General features: G+C 42.7%; 1 protein-coding gene across 6 annotated transcripts in view; it reads left to right on the forward strand.

The window, feature by feature from the left end:
- The window catches only part of WWP2 (WW domain containing E3 ubiquitin protein ligase 2), a 146,734-nt gene that overhangs the window by 85,549 nt on the left and 39,736 nt on the right, over nucleotides 1–21,449 (forward strand). For all 6 annotated transcript variants that reach the window (XM_086351545.1, XM_086351550.1, XM_086351548.1 and 3 more), the window contains 2 exons: nucleotides 809–936; nucleotides 15,403–15,613. In XM_086351545.1, the coding sequence (XP_086207671.1) occupies nucleotides 809–936; nucleotides 15,403–15,613 (339 nt within the window). The remainder of the gene's footprint in view (nucleotides 1–808; nucleotides 937–15,402; nucleotides 15,614–21,449) is intronic.

Genomic DNA, 21,449 nt, shown 5'->3' on the forward strand with positions numbered 1-21,449 from the left:
TCTGGACAGGGGTGGTCTTTTCTTCCCTGGGTAGTATAGAAATCCTCTCACTGTTGAAAAATTGTATGTAATGGAGTAGTAGGATAATCTCCTTTGACAAAACGGAAACCAAAGCTCAGTCATTTTCATTGAATGAAGATGTCAAGCTATGACAAGACTGTGGAGACACATACTGCCTGTTGCCTTGCATTCTCTAAAGATGCCAGATGATCTCTGTTGCTGATTCCACCACTTTTCCTGTACAGATCCCTCTCTGCATTGTTCCTCATTTACTTCCGTAGACTGTTGAGTCACCTTTTCTAGGTAAAACATGGCAACACGCACGTTGCTTGAAGTTGTCTAATGCCCTTAACATTTATTCCCAAGGCAGGCATGTTTCTAGCTATAGAGCAAATGGGTTTGGATAAGTTTGGGGCTGCTTTTTTGGCTAATGGGAAAAATATGTTGTCTGTAGCCCATCCAGTGATTTTCTTGTTTATTTCCTATGGTCAAGCCCAATAAAAATAATGTGATGGTCACAGGATATTTTGCCAGTTATTTCAGATGTAGGGGCAATTCACTCTGGATTTGTTTACTTCAAGTGGAAAAATTTACCTAAAGTTACCTTCTGTACTTTTTACCAAGAAGGAAGCTTACCTGGGTTTCTCCGTTTGGGGCCAGCTTCTGTCGAGTCAAAGACCAGAAGGACTATTACAGGGCTTATTTCCCATAAATAGTGAGAGAGGGAATACGGTGACTTAGGTGGGGGCACAGCTCTTTTTTCTTCATGGTAACTTATGTCTGTCTGTTTTATATTTTGAACCTGCAGGACGCACAGACATTCAAGTGGTTCAGCCAGACCAGCCACAGCAGCCGGAGAGCAGAGCCCTGGTACTAGCAGCCGGCACCACCAGCCCGTCAAGAACCCGAGCCACAGTGGCTTGGCCAATGGCACAGGTGAGTGACAGCACAGAGCACCAGCCCAGACTAGAGCTGTGCTCACATGGAGCCGGGACTCTGTCTGCCGTGTCAGAATGCCGGGTGGGTGAGAGAAGACTCCCAAACTGAGATGGAATTTGAATTCATCATTCTTTCCATGACCCATCTTCTTTTCTCTCTGGCATAGTCTGTACAGCCAAGGTCATTCTCCATATGACTGCACTCTTCTCAAACCTTCCTTGGCACAGAATTAAAAAGCATTAATTTTTAAATTCATTTCTTATCAACCTTGGATTTCTTGAGAGGGGATATCTTTTTTAAGTGATACTTTTTTTTTTTTTTTTTCATTTCCCTAATTTATGGAAATGATCAGACTAAGGAGAAAAAAGGCTAAGTATTATTGTTAAGAGCTGGCTTAGAGAAGATCGTGGTGCTCTTGAGTGGGTTGGGATGCTGAACTGGGGCAAAGCCCTGGTGCCACCAGGGGGCCTCCTGTAGCTGTTCCATTGAGAGTATTTGTCCCATTTGAGAGAGGAGAGCCCTTCCACATCCATGCCGAACTTCTCTGCACTTGATCCTGCTTCCCCATAAGTGGGAAGAGAAGGACCTGTTTCAAAACAAATCCATTTTTGTCTCGCTTTCCTTCCGTCTCATCGGGACAGTGTTGAATTTAGAAGGGAAAAGCCAACCCACAAAAGTTTATTCTTCTAAACATCTTGAGGATTGTCAAATCTTTTGTGATTTCTGGTCATTTGGTGATTTGACTTAATTTGGGGCAGTTGGGAAGGGTCAAGGCCACTTGCTTTGATAAACTGTAGGTGGGGGAATGCAGGTGTTTAAACCAGAAAGTGACACAAATAAATGTAGATGCTTGTAGTAGCAGAAGTGTGGCAAGGACAGGAAATTTGGAGCAGCATAGCTTCTTCTTTTTAATAGTTACAAATTTGTTTTATTCTTTTTATTATGTTTACAGCACAATATTTAATTTCTAATCTTTATTTAGCAAGATCACTATTTAACATTTCTTTTATTTACTGGAAGTATTAAATTAAAAATTAAGTGTCATTGGATTGAACATAGCAGCGTAGCTTCTCCATGCAAGCATTAGCCTGGTATTGTTACTGTCCTTTCTGTAACAAACTTATTGAGCAGGAGGCATCGTTTGGGACTACCTTCTAATAACTTTCAGTTCTCCGGCAGCACCATCTGAGGGCTCCAGAGCCACTGTGATAGCTTAGGGTGTCGGCCATGATGTTGTCTGTGGCGGACAGCAGGACAGAGTGGCCTGGGTCCTGTGAGATTCACTGTCTGTGTGGTGGCCTGACTTTCTCTCTGGAGTTTGGGACCTGCCTGCAGAAACTGAGTTGGCCAGCTGGCCCTGAGCCTTGAGGACGAGGAAGCACTGGAGGTGAGGAGGATGAGTGGTTGGGCTGCCGTCTCGGCTTACCTGGCGCTCCTGTGCCAGCCACCGTGTCCAGGCACTGGCATTGCCAGTCACAGAAGCCAAGGGTGGCCTGGCTTCCCATCTGTGTGGTGGAGACAGCAAGGTGGTGGCCACGGGCCATGCTGGGGAAAACTGTGTGAGCACCGTGGGCGCCAGTAAATGTGCTTCTCAGAAAAATAAGTCACTAGAAGAGGGCAGGTGTTCACAGATGGGCAAGGGGAACTGGCTTTCGGAATCGGTTGTGACCTCGATGCCACGGCCATGATACCAGCCTCTGTGTCCTTCCAGGGGCCTCCATTCTTGTGATGCTGGTCTCCCTCAGCCATCTCTGCTTGTCTTATAAAGACAATTCCCTCCTATGGGTAGGAGTAGGTCCCTACCATGGGCACCCTACAGGGTGTGGGCTCGATCCCTGCTAGGGGAGCTAAGATCTCCTATGCTTTGTGGCCAAAAAAGCAAGCCATTAAATAGAAGCAATAATGTACCAAATTCCATAAAGACTTAAAAAAAAATCCACATTAAAAAAAAAAAAGTCCAGCTATGGGTAAATTACGTTTCTATGGTTACGGTCTTTGAGTCAGTCTCCTTGGACGTTTAAATAGGTCTGTGTTTCCCCTTGGCTTATTTTTAGGTACCTTCGCGTATTGTCCTTATCTCCAGGAACATTATGTATTTGAGCAGACGGGGCAGGTGCCAGCCACGTCTTCCGAAAGCCAAGTATCTGTAACCCCAAACTGCCTTAGAGATGTTTGATGGTGCTGTGTCTGAATGTCCAAACCACTCCCAAATCAGTCTGTGAAGGACAGTCGTTGCACGTTAGGGATTTCTGCCTGTTCAAATACCTTTCAAATGCCTTGGCCCCTGTCTCGTCTCTCTCTTTTCTGCTCTGAAGATGGTTCACCATGCCTCACAGCCAGCCTGGACCTGGTAGGCTTTTTAATGTCTATCCAAAGCATACAGAAAGATCTCAGTTTTCCTTTGGGGAGCAGACAGGAGCCCCCTCTCTTTGGCAGTGCAAAATGAGAAGAGGGTTGTGGCTCTGACTGAGGACACCTCCATCACTCAATATGTCTCTGTTCGAACTGTGAGGACCAGTTCCAAAATGGTGGTGGTAGTGAGCCGTGCCTCCAGGGAAGGTTTCCAGAGACCCACAAGATTTATTTAGCAAGCCTGTTTTTGGCTGTGCTCTGCAGCTGTGCATGAAAAAGACATCTGGGGCAAAAAGGGAGCCGAGTTCCAGGTGGTTTTTTCACGTTGTCACAACTGTAAAGTATCCATTTTTTATAAAAAGAAGGTGAATGGCAGCCTGTCTGTATAAATATAATATTTCTAAGGTTTTAGAAGTGGTGGAATCGGGGTCTAGGATAATGGCATAGCACTTTATTGAGACTTGTGTGTAATGATTTACTTTCTAATTTTTTTTATTGAAAACTTTATCCCCCTCAAAAAATCACATCTCTCACTCAATTCTCCCTTAAATGTGATTTCCGTGCATATAAGATCAGGAGTCACACAGGCTGAGGTCAGATTCTACATCCCCATGTGCAGCATGTGTATAACGCCCAGGGACTTGATGGCCCTTATTTTCTAATTAATAAAATCAGGACAAGAGTTTATATCTCCTAGGCTTGTTATAAGGAATAAACTATGTAAGACATATAGCATGTCTAGCGCAGTGCCAGGTACATAGTAAGCTCTCGATGTTAGCCTGGCAAATCATTTCATACGGTTATAATTACGTAGCATGGATAGACGTTCTTTTCTGCATTTCATTATTTTTTTTAAAGATGTTTTTGTTGTGGACCATTTTTAAAGTCTTTATTGAATTTGTTACACTATTGCTTCTGTTTCATGTTTTGGTGTTTTGGCCGAGAGGCATGTGGGATCCTAGCACCCTGACCAGGGATTAAACCCGTATCCCTTCACTCTCAGCCCTTCACTCTCACCTTCTCATGGGAAGGCAAATGAGGACCAGGGAGGTCCTCATTTCATTATTTTTGATACACGTGTCCATGTTTCAGGGTCTTTCTATTTACCTTTTTTTAGTGGTTTCATACTGTTTATCAGTTAATATGCCATAGTTCATATAACCATTTCTCAGTCCTTGTGCATTTCTCTTCAGTTCAGTTCAGTCGCTCAGTCATGTCCGACTTTTTGCGACCCCATGAATCGCAGCATGCCAGGCCTTCCTGTCCATCACCAACTCCTGGAGTTCACCCAAACCCATGTCCATTGAGTTGGTGATGCCATCCAGCCATCTCATCCTCTGTTGTCCCCTTCTCCTCCTGCCCCCAATCCCTCCCAGCATCAGAGTCTTTTCTAGTGAGTCAACTGTTTGCATGAGGTGGCCAAAGTACTGGAGTTTCAGCTTTAGCATCAGTCCTTCCAAAGAACACCCAGGGCTGATCTCCTTTAGGATGGACTGGTTGGATCTCCTTGCAGTCCAAGGGATTCTCTAGAGTCTTCTCCAACACCACAGTTCAAGAGCATCAATTCTTCAGTGTTCGGCTTTCTTCACAGTCCAACTCTCACATCCATACATGACCACTGGAAAAACCATAGCCTTGACTAGACGGACCTTTGTTGGCAAAGTAATGCCTCTGCTTTTGAATATGCTATCTAGGTTGGTCATAACTTTCCTTCCAAGGAGTAAGTGTCTTTTCATGGCTGCAGTCACCATCTGCAGTGATTTTGGAGCTCAAAAAATAAAGTCTGACACTGTTTCCCCATCTATTTCCTATGAAGTGATGGAACCAGATGCCATGATCTTCGTTTTCTGAATGTTGAGCTTTAAGCCAACTTTTTCACTCTCCTCTTTCACTTTCATCAAGAGGCTTTTGAGTTCCTCTTCACTTTCTGCCATAAGGGTGGTGTCATCTGCATATCTGAGGTTATTGATATTTCTCCCTGCAATCTTGATTCCAGCTTGTGCTTCTTCCAGCCCAGCATTTCTCATGATGTACTCTGCATATAAGTTAAATAAGCAGGGTGACAATATACAGCCTTGAAGTACTCCTTTTCCTATTTGGAATCAGTCTATTGTTCCATGTCCAGTTGTAACTGTTGCTTCCTGACCTGCATATGGTTTCTCAAGAGGCAGGTCAGGTGGTCTGGTATTCCCATCTCTTTCAGAATTTTCCACAGTTTATTGTGATCCACACAGTCAAAGGCTTTGGCATAGTCAATAAAGCAGAAAATCCTGATGTAAACATCTTTACCCACAACTTGGTTTCTTCTGGAATGAAGTTCTTGAGTCAAAGGATAAGTAAGTAAGTGTTAGTTGCTCAGTCGTGCCAGACTCTTTGCGACCCCATGGACTGCAGCCCTCCAGGCTCCTCTGTCCATGATTTTCCAGGCAAGGACACTGGAGTGGGTTGCCATTTCCTTCTCTAGGGGATCTTCCCAACCCAGGGATCGAACCCGGGTTTCCTGCACTGCAGGCAGATTCTTTACTGACTGAGCTACTAGGGAAGCCCCAAGTCAAAGGATATGAACATTTAAAAAGCTGAAGTGTGTTACCAGATTGCCTAAATCTGGTGTTATAATAATCATATATGCCAAGGCATTGTAAAATTTTCCTCGTGGCATATGAAGATTATTTTTCCCTTGACCTTGTAAATACTAGTTTGTCATTTTGCTATCAGGTATAGAGTCCCACCTCATCATTTAAGCTTATCGTGTTTCTACAGTTATCAGTTGCTTTTCTCTTACGTGACTTCTTTCATAGTGTTCAGTTATTTGACTTGTGGAGTTATAGAGGTTAACTTTAGAGATTTATATAGTCTTTTTAGTAAAATTGTGGTAAAATACTCATAAAAATTACCATTTAAGCCATTGTTAAGTGAATAATTTAGCAGTGTTGAGTGCATTCCCAATGTTGTGCAGGTTCATCACTGTCCTTTTCCAGAACTTTTCATCATCCCAAACTGAAACTGTACCCTTCACACAAAAGCATCCTCCCTTCCTTCTGTTCCCCAGCCCTATCCCCTGGAAACCTCTGTCCTGCATTATGTTTGCTTGTTTGTTTATGACTGCCCTGGGTCTTTGTTGCTCTGCACGGGATTTCTCTAGTTGTTGTGAGCAGGGTCTACTCTAGTTGCGGGGTGTGGGCTCCTCATGCGGCGGCTTCTCTCGTGCAGAGCACAGGCTCTGAGTGTGCGGGCTTCAGTAGTTGCAGCACATGGGTTCAGCTGCCCCTCAGCACGTGGAATCTTCCCAGACCAAGGATTGAACCCACCTGCATTGGCAGGTGGATTCTTAACCACTGGACCACCATAGACGTCGTCTGTGTTCTACTTTATGTCTCCATGCATTTGCGTATTCTAGGTACTTCGTGTTTTATGTGGAATCATTTGTCCTTTTGACTCTGGCTTATTTCACTTGCATAATGTTTTCAAGATTAACCCATGTTGTAACAAGTATCAGGGTTTTGTCCTTTTTCCAGGCTAAATAATATTCCATTGTATGTGTTTACCACATGTAAACACATTTTATCCATTCATCTGTTGATAGACATTTTGGTTGTGTCCTCCACTTGGCTGTTGGCTGATGCTGTGGTGAATGTGGATGTCTGAGTGTCTGTCTGAGTCTGTGCTTCTGGTTCTTTGGCTGTACACCTTGGAGTAGAGTTGATGGTTCATATGGTAATTCTATGTTTAGCTTTTGAGGAACCCTCAAACTATTTTCCACAGCAGATGTACTCTTTTCCCACTGGCAGTGAATGAGGGTTCCAATTTTTCCACATCTTTGTGAACACTTGTTTTTTTCTTTTTAATACTTAGTCATCCTAATGTGTGTAAAATATCTAGGTACACAAGTTTTACTGGTTATTTTTATGATTATAAGTTTTTATTATATTTTTGTTTTGCCTCTTATCTCCTTTTCTGTGGTTTTTCTAGAAAAGTAGTTAAAAACAAAAAAACTGCCTGAGCGTTTTTTTTAGTGTTTGTAATTTCAACTTTTGCTTCCATAGTGAAAAGATTCTCTCTTGTCTCTAGATGGAATAAATATTTTCTTCTGTTTTACTTTTTTTTTTCATGTTAAACTATCCCACCACAAATTATAGTGGCATATCTGTATATGCACATGTATGTAGACATTCATATTATGTGTATAATGAGGGCTGAGTTTCAATTAATTTTTCCCTGTAGCGAGATCCTATTATCCTATGAACATTAGTTGCTTTTTTTTTTAATTGTGGTGATACTTTGTGTTTATCACTTACCATATTCTTATATTCTTACTTTCTTATATTCTTATATGCAGTGAGTATTCATTTCTGGACTCTTTACTTATCCTGTTTATTTGTGATTTTGATTATTGACATTTTTTTTTAATGCCTGGAAAGGCTGGTCCCATCTTACTGCTTTTTCTCCATGATATGCTTTGATAGCTTATATATTTTCAAAACAAATTTCAGACTTTGAATGCTTAGGAACTTGAAAAAAAAATGAAAGTGTAACTGGCTCAGTCATGTCCGATTCTTTTGCAGTCTCCATGGGGACTGTAGCCTGCCAAGGAAGCCTTTAAAAAATTGGTGGAAGGTAAATGGAAATTGTTTGAATCTGTGTACTGACCAAGGAAGGATGGAACTTTCCCATCAGGTGACATAGTATGACTTTATCCATTTTCAAGTTTTCCTTTTTTCCATCTAATTTAATTGCTTTCTTTATATAATCCTCACCCACCGCCATGTCATGCTAGTTATGAACTGTTTTTCTGGTTTTGGTTGGTCTCGTGAAGCGCTCAGTTGATCAGTTGCATTGGAAGGCATTTCTTGGGTTTCACGGTGAGACATGCTGACTGCTTTACCGTGTGTCATATGTTATGAGCTGGTCTTTTAAAAAGCTTCCATTGTTGGCAGGCGCCTTTTCCACACCCGAGTGAGGGGGCTGAAAAGACGTGTGTGTACAGTGAGAGTCTGTGCTGCACCACACACACACCTAAAGATCTTGGAACACACAGTGAGCTGGCAGCGGGTCTAGGATTAAGCAGAGGAATTTCCAATTCCTGATCTCTTTTTGGCTAACTGTGACTAGAGTATGTCTGAGCCCTCAATGAATATCTGATTCATAAAGTTACAGTGTTTAACCAGCATCACAGAGGGAACTTTGTGAAACACCCAGAGTTGCAGGAATCAGGCATTTTGCCTCCTTACCCCACTTACCCTCTCATCTCGAGACCCAGCTTTTCTTCCCATACATGAGAGCCATCTAAGCCATCTCTGTTTCTCTTTCCCCCAACCCCTTCCATTGTGTTTGTTTAGTGGTCTTCTGGGTTTGAGTGCTGATTCTGCTACTTGCTTGTCACCTCTCTAAATGGTACTTCTGGGAGCCTCTGTTTTACCTTCAGTAAAATGGGGATAATACCACTTTCCTTATGGGATTACTAGGAAGAAAACTGAGCTCATGAGAATGAACTTGTGAAAAGCAGCATGGGATCCTGGATTAGATCTTGGAATAGTAAAAGGACATTAGTGGAAAAGCTATGAAACCTAGATAAAGTCTGGGATTTAATTAATAGTAATGTACTAATGTTATTTTTTTTTTAGCTTTGGCAAATGTGCCATAGTTAAGCAAGGTAGTAATATTATATAGCATGGATGAAGGGCATGCTATCTTTGTACTGTGTTTGCAACTTTTCTATAAACTTGCAGTTATTCCCAAATTTAAAAATTTTTAAAAGAACCTGCTTTGCAATGATAGTGTTATCCAAATGTGAGGCACATTTATTTCAGATATCGTTTGCTAGATTATTAGGCCTATTAAATAAGTATTTGTTCAATGAACGTTTGTCAAATGACATTTTACTAAGCGCTATGACAGTGTAAAGAAATATAAAATGAGCCTCTGCTCTATAGTCTGTTTCAGGGAAAGAAGCTGAAAAGACACAGTCTGCCAAGTGCTAACACAGTAGATGTCACAGGGGCTGTGTGGTTGAGAAGCTGAGACCACAGGTACTGTGGGCTCTGCAGAGGGACCCGTCTGGGCTGAAGCAGTAGGAGGAGCCTGTAAAGAAGAGGGGCTGAGGTGAGAGAGGGATGGAGGCAAGGACATAGGAGGTAGAGACTAAAAGTAGCAAAAAACAAAGGAAAACAAGATTTCCCTCATTGTCAAGAAGAATAAGTGTTTTGGGACAGATAAGTTGTGCACATCAAATAATTAGGATTAAGAACACTGGCTATATTGAATAGAGCTTAAAAGTAACATACAGCATTTCTCTAAGGGCTGGTGAAATTGTTACTCCTCGTCTTTGACAATCCAGTTTTTCTCTCTACGTTAAGTCGTGGCTCAAGGATCGTGCTCTGTCACTGTTTTACCAGGGTGACCATGGGGCAGTAACTGAATGTCTGAAATTTGGTTTCTCCTGACTATAAGCTGCGATGGGGTGGATTTAATTCTGAAATTTCAAGTCCTTATGTTCTAAGAACATGTGTATATATACAGGCACACCTTATCTTATCACTCTTTGTTTTATTATGCTTCATTTGTTGTTTAGTTGCCAAGTTGTGTCCGAATCTGTGTGACCCCATGGACAGTAGCCTGCCGGGCTCTGTCTATGGGATTTCCTAGGCAAGAATAGTAGAAATGGGCTGCCATTTCCTTCTCTAGGGGATCCTCCTGACCCAGGGATGGAACCCATGTCTCCTGCATCTCCTGCTTGGCAGGCGGATTCTTTACCACTGAGCCACCAGGGAAGCCCATTGTACTTCACAGATAATTAAAAAAATTTTTTTTAAAGCAAATTGAGGGTTTGTGGCAATGCTGCCTCAAGCAAATCTGTGGCACCATTTTTCCAACAGCATATGCTCACTTCGTGTCTCTGTCATATTTTGATAATTCTTGCAATATTTCAAACCCTCTACCAGCAAAAGAGTTGATGGTTAGCATTTTAGCAATAAAGTGTACATTATATTTTAAGACATAATACTATTGTACACTTCATAGAATATAGTATAATGTGCTGCTGCTGCTGCTAAGTCGCTTCAGTTGTGTCCAACTCTGTGCGACCCCACAGATAGCAGCCCACCAGGCTCCCCCGTCCCTGGGATTCTCCAGGCAAGAACACTGGAGTGGGGTGCCATTTCCTTCTCCAATGCATGAAAGTGAAAAGTCAAAGTGAAGTCACTCAGTAAGTGTCTGACGCTTCGTGACCCCATGGACTACAGCCTACCAGGCTCCTCCCTCCATGGGATTTTCCAGGCAAGAGTACTGGAGTGGGTTGCATTGCCTTCTCCATAGTATAGTGTAAATGTAACTTATATGCCCTTGGCAAGCAATTGTGTGACTTGCTTTATCATGATATTTGCTTTATTGTGGTAATCTGGAATCACACCTGCAATAACTGATGTATGTCTGTACATACACACACACACAGTTTTTTTGAGAGCAGAGAGGATAAGCATGGACGAGTAAAGTTTCAATGCTAGGATATCTGGCTTTCATATTTTGTCTCCAATCCAAACTTGAGATAGCACAAAACTCTTAAACAGATGAATGACTCTGGTAAATCACAGGCTCTCGGATAGCTCTGTGCACAGACTCAGTCCTGGTGGGAACCCTTGTAACTAGATTTGCAGCTGCACAAATGGTCAAATCCAAATAGTATTGACTGGACAGTCTTTCCCACTGGCATGCCCCAAGGCTCTGGTTTTATTCTTTTCCTGGTTGACAATTTCATCATAATTTTTTAATAGGCAGTACATACATGTTGTCAACACTTTATACAAAAGTAAAAAAGCTTAAACAGTGTAAAGAAAGTCTCTTTCCTGTTCTCGTCCTCCAGCCTCCCCTTCCCTCCCCAGAGCAGTCCCTGTTCTGTTTCTTATAATTCTTTCCAATTTGAATATACAAGCATGTCCATATATATTATTTGAACGTATACACATAAATGTTAGCACAATATACCTGCTGTTCTTCACTTTCCCACTTAAATCATCTTAGAATTTTTTCCGAAAAACTTGAAACTGACTTGAAAATCTTTGCCCCTTCTGTCTCCTGTTAACCCCAAAGAAGGAAACAGTTTTAGTTCCAATAAGAACAGTAATCACAGCAGATTGAAATGCTTTTTGTTGTTCAGTTGCTCAGTTGTGTCCGACTCTTTGTGACCCCATGGACGGCCGCACACCAGGCTTCCTTGTCTATCGCCATCTCCCAGAGCTTGCTCAAACTCATGTCCATTGAGTCAGTGATACCATCAAACCATCTCGTGCTCTGTCAGCCCCTTCTCCTGCCTTCAATCTTTCCCAGCATGAATGAAATACTTGAAACATATTTAAATCCAAGAATTCATAATGATTTTTAAACAATAAAATTTCACTTTTTTGGGAGGATGTGAGAGTATCAGCTCATTCTTCTGAAAACTGATAAATGAAAGACCAACTATTTTCCTTCTTTTTCTTCACAAACTGAACCTTGACTGAAGCGACTTAGCAGCAGCAGCAGCACAGCAAGGTGGATTCTTTTTTTTTAGCAAGGTGGATTCTTAACCACCAGGGAAGTCCACCAAATAGTTGATAGGTGAAATTCCTCTTTAGAGGCATGATAGATTATTACTGTTTTGCAGTCCCTCACCAATTAGTGGATTCAGGCAATAACCATCAATGGCTGCTACCATTGCAGGAGAGACACCAGACATTCTGTGTCTCCTGATGGGAGTACTTCACATGTATGGGGTAATTTGTATTTCCTTCACTGTGAAGTGTCTCTGTGCATTTTTTTTTTCCTTGTTGATTTGTAGAAGCTTTTTTCATATCAAAGAAATTAGCCACTAGTCTGTAATATGAGTTGATAATGATCTTTCCAAGTTCATTGTTTTCTCTTTTAATTTTGCTTTTGCCTTTTTTTTTTTTTTGCCATTTCAATTAAAAAATGAATATAGTTGAATTCATCAATCTTTTATGACTTTTAGATTTTTGGGGGTCATTTTGTTAATTAATTAATGTATTTTTGGCCATGTCTTATGGCTTGTGGGATCCAAGTTCCCTGACCAGTGGAAGCACAGAGTATGACTTTTATTGATAGATTTTGTATGCTACCTTAAACACTCTTTTCTGCTTTGAGATTATAAAAGTATTCTCCTCTGTGTTCTTTTAGTTCCTTCATGGTTTCCTCTTTATGTCAAAATCTCTGGTCTATCTGGAGTTGATTTTGATGCAAGGAGTGAAATAGGGATGTAACTCAGTTTTTGTCTAGTACACTACCCACTTGCCATAGTACAGTTTACTGAACAGTCTGTCTTTTCTGTAGGAATTTAAAATGTCACCTTTGTCATATACTGAATTACTTAATTCGAGTGTGTATTTAATTCTGTTTCTGAACTTTCTTGTTTATTTAATCGACACCTGTCTATTCATGTATCAGTGCACATTGTTTTAGCTGTTGTAACTTTATAGTATGTGTTAGCTAATACTCTGGAGAACACCCCTGCCCCTACTTCCTCATACACGCAAGACTCTTCATGTCTAGAATGTTTATGGCTATTCTTCTGTGTTTAGTTTTCCATATAAATTATTGAATAAATGTATTTGATTCTCAAAAAAGTCATGGTTTTTTAAACTGAAATTGAGTAAAATTTATATATTTTGTGTAAAGAGACTTGCCATCTGTTGTGTTTTACTAACTCAACCAAGATGCTGGGAATATAAATAAAAATTCTTGCATTTATTTTGGGGAAACATCAGTTGCACAAAATAAAGTTGTTTATTAACTAATTTACTCTGCATGTCAGACAATATTTAATATATTGGAGAGAAAGCAGATTATTTAAATTAATCACAGGTGGTTCCTAGGCTCTTTGCTGTTTGTTAAGATCAAGCTTGGCATCATATCATGTGAAGAAATTATAGTTTCAGCTGACAACCAATCTTACATTAGCCTACAGGATCATGTGGTTGCTTCTGAGTTATTATAATCCTGGGTCACATCAGAGGATGTGCAGAGAGGGAGAAATAGTCTGTAGCAAGTGAGTGGTTCAGGCTCTGAAGGCAGACAGCAGGGGTGCGAATTAGGTGCCCTATGACCTTGGAAGTTTATTTAACCTCTTTGAGCTTCAGTTTCCTCAACTGTAAAATGGGGTTGTGTATAAGGCTTAAATGAGATCATCTAAAAGGCTTTGCACTTTGTCTGGTACATACTGGTGTTCTTTAAACATTGCTGTTATCATTTATATTGGAAATCTAACTCTGCTGGTCTGATATTATCTCATTTATTATGGTCAGTTTGTGATATCATTATTTAGAAATAAAGGCAATAGAAGATAACTAGAAAAGGGCAGCCAGGCCGTTAGAATAGGGCGTGACCTAGAGACATTAAAGAAATGGCAGGCCTTTCACTGAAACAGAGAAAGTGAATGAGAAACAGGGTGGCCAGATATTTATTCTGTATTGCTTGAGAGCATGGGAATTAAAACCATCTAGTGGAATTCAGTTTAGCATAAGGAAAGTCTTTCTGGTAGCTACTTCTGTTCAACAGTGGAATGGCTCTTTGGACGAGAGGGGAGTTTGTGGGAGAATGGTTACATGTATATGTATGGCTGAGTCCTTTTGCTGTTCTATCAGCTACCTGAAACTATCACAGCATTGTTAATCAGCTATACCCCAATACAAATAAAAAGTTAAAGAAACAATGGAATGGCTCTATAGTGAGTTGTTTCTTAGAAGAAATGTTCAATTAGGATCTGGATGGCCACTGCTGCTGCTGCTACTAAGTCGCTTCAGTCGTGTCCGACTCTGTGCGACCCCATAGACGTCTGGCAGCTCACCAGGCTCCCCCGTCCCTGGGATTCTCCAGGCAAGAATACTGGAGTGGGTTGCCATTTCCTTCTCCAGTGCATGAAAGTGAAAAGTGAAAGTGAAGTCGCTCAGTCGTGTCCAACTCTCAGCGACCCCATGGACTGCAGCCTACCAGGCTCCTCCATCCATGGGATTTTCCAGGCAAGAGTACTGGAGTGGGGTGCCATTGCCTTCTCCGGGATGGCCACTAGGAAACACCAAAAAGAGATTCTGAATTACCAAGATGAGGCTAAACCAAGGGGGTTTTCCTTCGGAATTCTAGTGTAAATGTACATATATGTTAGTCGCTCAGTCGTGTCCAACTCAATGCGACCTCATGGACTGTAACCCGCCAGGCTCCTCTTGTCCATGGGATTCTCCTGGCAAGAAGACTGGAGTGGATAGCCATTCCCTCCTCCAGAGGATCTTCCTAGCCCAGGGATTGAACCCAGGTCTCCTGCATCGTCAGGTGGATTCTTTACTGTCTGAGCCCCCAGGGAAGCCCAAATCACATATGTGGAAAATTCTTTGTATATTTATGGCTTATCCATTTTCAAAGAATTTTAAATGTTTCAGACCATGTTTGGTTCCTTTCTGAGTGAGAGGATATTGCAGTGCCTTGGGGTCCTTGTGAACATGAGTAATCATCAAAGACCTGGAGAAATGAGGAGACTCAGGAATCAGCTCATTTCACTTCTGTCTTTGTCTGTTGTTCCCTTGGATGCCATCTTTTCTGTGTAGGCTGTTAATCTTTGCTCCTCACTTTGAGTATGTATCTTTAAAAGAACAAGCACGGTACTCAAAGTTTACTACCTCTTAGTGTGAATGGAGCTTTTTGAAAGAAGGTGGTATTTATTTGTACCTAGCAGACAAGTGATAAGTTTAAAGAAAACCCTATAAACTTGACTTTGGCCTTGACTATGCTCTATGTATCACTAACACACTTCCCTGGTGCCTTACTTTTCCTGCTGCTTTTATTGCAATAAATGTAACCATAGTATGTTAGAAAATTTTAATAAAGTTATATGAAGGAGGTAATATTTAATAATGTATTTATTTCAGATCCATCTTCCATTTTTTTTTTTTTTTCTTGCAGGCTCTTACTGACTTACTGTCTTTTCCAGTATTATGTTCTGTAAAATCTTTTGCTGTCACTGGGTAACATGTGTGGTACCCTTGTAGGTTCTGTGTTATACCACTAAGTGAGAAACCTGGTAAATGTGAACACAATGCTGAGCTGATCTCTAAAATACCATTTATGTATTTTCAGTGAATGACGAACCCACTGCAACCACTGATCCCGAAGAACCCTCTGTTGTTGGTGTGGCGTCCCCGCCTGTTGCAGTGTCCAGTGTGACCCCGAACCCCACCACTGCGGCTATCCCTGCCACGGCCACACCAGCCGAAGGGGAGGAGCCCAGCACTTCGGGCACTCAGCAGTTCCCTGCAGCCGCCCAGGCCCCTGATGTTCTGCCTGCTGGGTGAGTAGCCTTCTGTCCCACCACAGCACCCCCCCGACCCCCTAGAAAAAAACCAACTGGGGCTCCTTCACCAGGGCAGAAACAACGTGGTTATTCATTACCTGGTAGCTAGAGTCCCTGGGGAGGCTGCCATGCATAGGAGCGAAGAAGGTGTGGAAGGACTGCTCGTTCTACATAAATCTTGAAAAAGACCTAAATCATCTGGGGCTGAATCAATGCTACCTTATACGGTGACTTGAAATAAACAGCTCGACTCAAAGAGTGTGGCTTTTATGGAACAAGAAGCTCATTTTGCCCTCCAGAATCACTGGGTTTGCCCAGCTCCTGCCTAGAAAACAGCTTTTCTCCCTTGCATTTTATCTCAATGGCCCATGGAGGACTTTAGGCCCTGAGTATTACTGTATGTTTTTCCATGGCTTGGGCTGATGTTAACGTGGACTCATAGTTTTCTTGCCCCACCTTTTGGTTCAGAATGAGATCCTATACAAAAGGCCTTGGGTGATAGGAAGATGGCCCCAGTAGGCCAAAAGCGAGAGGAAATGAAGCGCAGGGACCTGGGAATCAAATAGATCTGGATTTGAATCCTAACTTGACCCTTTATGACCTTGCCCAGGTGACTTACCATCTAGGTAGGGTAGAGGTGATAATCATGCATAACTACCTCCCCAGGAATTTGTTGTTGTTCAGTCACTCAGTCATGTCTGACTCTTTGTGACCCTGTGAACTGCAGCATGCCAGGCTTCCCTGTCCTTCACCATATCCTGGAGTTTTCTCAAACTCACGTCCATTGAGTCAGTGATGCTATCCAACCATCTCATCCTCTGCTGCCCGCTTCTGCTCCTGCCCTCAATTTTTCCCATCATCAGGGTCTTTTCCAATAAGTCAGCTCTTTGCATCAGATGGCCATGGTGTTGGAGCTTCAGCTTCAGCATCAGTCCTTCTAATGAATAGTCAGGATTGATTTCTTTAAGGGGCTCCAGTAAGACAGTGTATGTGAAGCCCTCACCCAATGGTGAGTGTTACACCTGGTGAATGATATTTCTAAAGTGGTTATGAAAGAATCATAGAAGAAGGGAATGGTTCTGAACTGGGAAACAGTCTTATCTCAGGGTTCCCAATCACTTGTCAGGGCCAATTCCATGCGGTCCCACCGCCCATCCTGGTTATCAGCTTGGAACCAGGGAAGCCCTTGTGATAAAAGGGAAGGATGGTATACTGATGTATAATACACCATACTGTTCTTCAGCCACTTTAGAAAACCCCATTGTCCAAACAAACAAAAAATCCTAAATCTGAAGGCATTTGGGATTTTTACCACTTACATCTCACATCCCTAGCATCTGGCACACAACTTACATTTCTTAACAAAACACAATGAACACATGAAAAATATCACAAATGGTTTTTAATCCCTCAGACCCATAGAGAATCAGGGGGTACTGAGAGGTGGCTCCAAAGTCTTCTGTGAAAATTTTCATTTTGTGAAAAGATTTATAACTACTTGCTTGTGTGCAACTCCTTCCTACAGAGGCTTTTTTTTTTCCTCTTGTGTATGTGGTAAGGAATACTCGAAAGACCTTTGTTTGGTTTATAATTTGAAATCTGTATATAATTTGGGAGGAACAGAGTGGGATCATTTTGGCAGAGGGAGAGAAGATGGCCGCCCGGTGCCTCAGGAGCCTGTTTGCTTTCCGCTGAGCAAAGCCTGGAAGGAGGGCTTCCCTCCCGTGTGTCAGTCACAGGCAATTAGGGCTACTGGCTCAAGGCGTCTTTATGTAGGGCGTGTGTGAGGGTTACTGTTCTCCTGGATTGGGCCCTTCCTGTTTCCAGGCAGCTGGAAAACTCCAGGCCCTGAAAACACTCTTTATTCTGAGTCTGGCGGTCAGAGCAGCTCAGAGAAGCTGGTTTTCCTACTTGGCCTCCCACCCCAACCAGAGGCTGAACTGCTTCTCTTGGGTAGAGTTTGAACAGCATCTTCTCCCTGGAGCGTTTAGAATGCGATGGTAGGTCTGAGGAGGCTGCTTCCCACTTGAACATGAGTGGTGGTCCGGAGAAGGTCATTGAGACCCAGTCTTGGCCACCCAGAGGGGCTTCCAGGTGCCCACTGGGAGTTCTGGTACTTTGTGGGCTGTCTCGGGGCCTGGCGATTGCCACTGGCAGTGCTGAGTGCATGGCGGTGAAGCTGGCAGGCTTTCAGTTCTCTGGTCTGTGATGGCAAGCCAGAAAGGGCACACTTTCCACCCCGAGCCTCCCAAATCACAGCCCTGCCGTCTCCACCCTAGCAGCTTACTTACAAGTTTAGGAGATCCAGACAAGGTGGATCATCCCTCCCTTCTTGGTATCTTACATTCAGGAGTCAGGGGAACCACTTTTAATCTTTTAAATAAAATTCTGAACATAATGTTTCACCACCTAGAATGCCTCACTGGTTTCCTCTTGTCTTTAGGAGTCAGTTCTCAAATCCCTAATAAGACCCTAATAAGAAAAAGCTCTGCAGGACAAGGCCTCATCTACCCCTCAAACCTTCCATGGAAGACGCGCTTTGCTTTGCTCTCTAAGCTCTACCCATAATGACTTATTTTAGTTTGACAAGTATAGCACCCTTTCTCTGGGTTGGGGACTGTCATGCTGGTTACAGCTCTGAAACCTTCCTCACCATTTTGTCCATTAATTTCTATCCATCTTCAAGTCTCAGATTAATCAGCACTTGCTCTGGGAATCCTTCCTCCATCCCCAGTAGACAAGGTCAGACTGCTCTGTGTATTGCAATTCTTCTCACATGCATAATTGCGTGTTCTACGTCCCTCTACCCAGCTGGGCTGTAAATGCCAAGATGGCAAGGAGCCTGGCACAAAGTCAGCTCCCAAGACATACTTGTAGTGCATTAATGAACCAGTTTTTTGAGGATTCCCCACGTGGCTTAGTGGTAAAGAATCGGCCTGCCAATGCAGGAGACGCAGAAGACATGGGTTCCATCCCTGGGTCGGGGAGATCCCCTGGAGGAGTCAGTGGCAACCCACTTCAGTATTCTTGCCTGGAAAATCCCATGGACAGAGGAGCCTGGTGGGCTTCAGTTGGTGGGGTTGCAAAAGAGTTGGATATGCCTGAACGACTGAGCAACAGCAATGAATCAGTTTAAATGCCATATATATATATATATATTTTTTTTTTTTCCTCCACCTGGATGAATGTTTTCTGCTTCTTTGATGCCTCAAATAAAGAGGACCTATGACAGGAATTACATTTTCTTCCTAAGAGCAAGACCTTAATGGGTCCCTCACTAGGCTGTCTGGCTTTGGGTTCACGTATGACTCTCACAGGGTCGGGCTGCTCCTTCCTGCTCACTAGGGGTCTTCATGCCTGGGGAACACTGCAGAGCACGTTCCCCCCTTTGTGTGGCCTTTGTGAGCCACGCTAGACTGCTTTTTTTGAGACATCCAGCCGACTCTGTCTCTTTCCAGCCGTACCTGCTCAACTTCTTCATCTCCTTCACAGAGCAGTCAGGCACAGTTCACTTGGGGGTGCCAAGGGCTTATTTTTCCAGTTGCCACATGGCCTTTCTGAAACTTGCAGCAGATGCAACTGGTCATAAAGATGTCACATCCGCCTGTGTTTTAGTGACTGAAGGCCACCGAAACCTGGGCTGCCTCAATCCAAACAGAACACCCTTTATCCCTTTCCTGTCTCCCGGTCTCTAAACCCTCCTCCTGCCTTCTGTACCTTTTAATTTAATTAGCGAGAAAGGAGCCAATTGGAAGGGCGTGGCGCTTTCAGGCTGCGAACGCCTGTCAAGGGAAGGGGTGCCAGCCAGGCTCGAGAGACGTGTTGAGATAGTGGCCTGGGCGAAGGGCAGTGGGGAGGGAGGCCTGCTTTGATCAGCTGGCCCTGCATCTGGTTTTTATCAGCAGGGAGCCCACTTTGGGGACCAAATGCTCATTAACAGACCGTGTGTACATGGCTTAGATAAACTCCAAGTGCGTCTCGGGCCCCGCCGCTCGCCCAGGCCCTTGCGCACAGAGGCACATTATTCCAGCCTGGCAGCCCGCGCCGCGCTGTGGTTCCTTACATAAGGGAGGCCGTTGTATTTGGACTCTGCCGGCTTACCTCAGCGCTGCCATTTCACACCATCCCTCTCCTCCCGCAGTCATTGGCTGCCCTGGCTGTTTCCTGCCTCAGAGGAGAATTAGTTGAGGAGGGTGTACTTTGGGTCTGTTGGATTTGCCATCTCCCCCTACGCCCAGGTCCAATTCTGCAGACCTAGAGGTCCTTTCTCCAGGTGGTCCTTGACACACTATCAAGGGTGACAACCTGGTAAGAGTTCTTTGATGTTTTCTTCCTGGAGACACTTTAAGAGACATTGGAATTTGCAGCTTCTCTGCTAAGTTATAAACCAGCTGCTCCCATTGAATTTCATTCCAAACTCAATTTTGTCGCTAGCCAAAGATCCTTACCCAAGGAGTTTTAAAACAGTGCTTTTCAAACTGTCTGTGAAAAACTAGTCCTTTTTTTTCCCCCACGGTTTTTGTTTGTTTTAATTTTTTTTCAGTCTCTTATGAACTCTTACTTCGGTCCTCTATTTAATGAAACAGATCTACAGATCATGTATTTGGATGTTGTGGCAATGTCAAATTGGTACAAAAGTTTCTAAAAGCCTACAAACTTCTGAACTTTTCTGGTCACTGAACAGTAACAGCGTGAGCCATGGACCATAGTTTGAGTAGCAAAGGATTAAAGGATTATACTGGAGAGTCTGTGCCTTTGTGCTAAGTAGTATGGTTTAGTTCTTGACTCTGCAAGGATTATTACATGCTTAGGTAATGCCAGATAGTACATGTTACTGGCTTCCTCCTCCTCATCTCAGAATGAAATCCTTGTTTCCAAAGATCCTACTGTGTCAGGGCTGGCCCATGAGAAGTTCTCCCCCTGCTCTATGTATGTTTTCGTGTGTAACTAGGAATTTTCATTTTACTACTCTTGCTTGAGAGCTCCTCAGGAGCTGGTGTTACTGTGTCCTCCATTTCTGTGTTTCCAGCGCCGAGCATAGTACTTGGCTTCTAGAGAGATGGAGTGAGAAGTGGTTGTTGAAAGACTAGATAAGTATTTTCATTCTCAATAGCTGTTACAATTTTTTATAGTTTTTTTTTTTTTTTTTGAAAAATTGGGAAAATAGAAGAAACAGAACAACACTAACAGACACCCACCTAGATATAACTATTGGCACGTTTCACGCACCTTGTATCTCTTTTCGCCTGATCATTAGCAATAGTTAACACATGTTAAAAGCTTCCAGCATTCTGGGAGTGCTAGGTTTCATAGGTGGGTTATTTCAGTCTTCATGGCACTCTGTAGTAGCTGCTACACTACTTTTACCCTTATTTTGCAAATGAGGAAACCTTAAGTGGTTTGCCCAAGACCACATGTACAGACATGTACATGTAAACATTAAACACAAATCTACCAAAATTTAATAATCTTAGGGCATGTGCTTTTAAATTTTATTGTTTTAATTGTAAAATATTTTAAGCATGCAAATAAGAATAGAAAGTAATATAAGAAATACCTGTGGGCTCCCCAACTCAGTCTTATCAAACTTTAGCATTATGCTGCATTTAGTATAAACCTCCTCCTCCTTACCTTGATTTTTAACCTCTTTATGAAGGAGACATTATAAAAAAATAAAGTTGAAAGTCCCTGTGAATGCCTCCTCGATCCCATTCCCTATATACAGAGATACATGGAACTGGGGACATTCATTTCAACTGCTCTATGGTATTCTGTTGTATGAATAGGTAAAATTTTATTTGTTATAATTAAAATTTATATTTACCATGTATGT

The sequence above is a fragment of the Bos grunniens genome, chromosome 18, assembly GCF_055505025.1.
Source record: "Bos grunniens cultivar Pamir isolate PY7600 chromosome 18, Bosgru_T2T1.0, whole genome shotgun sequence".
Classification (NCBI taxonomy): domain Eukaryota; kingdom Metazoa; phylum Chordata; class Mammalia; order Artiodactyla; family Bovidae; genus Bos; species Bos grunniens.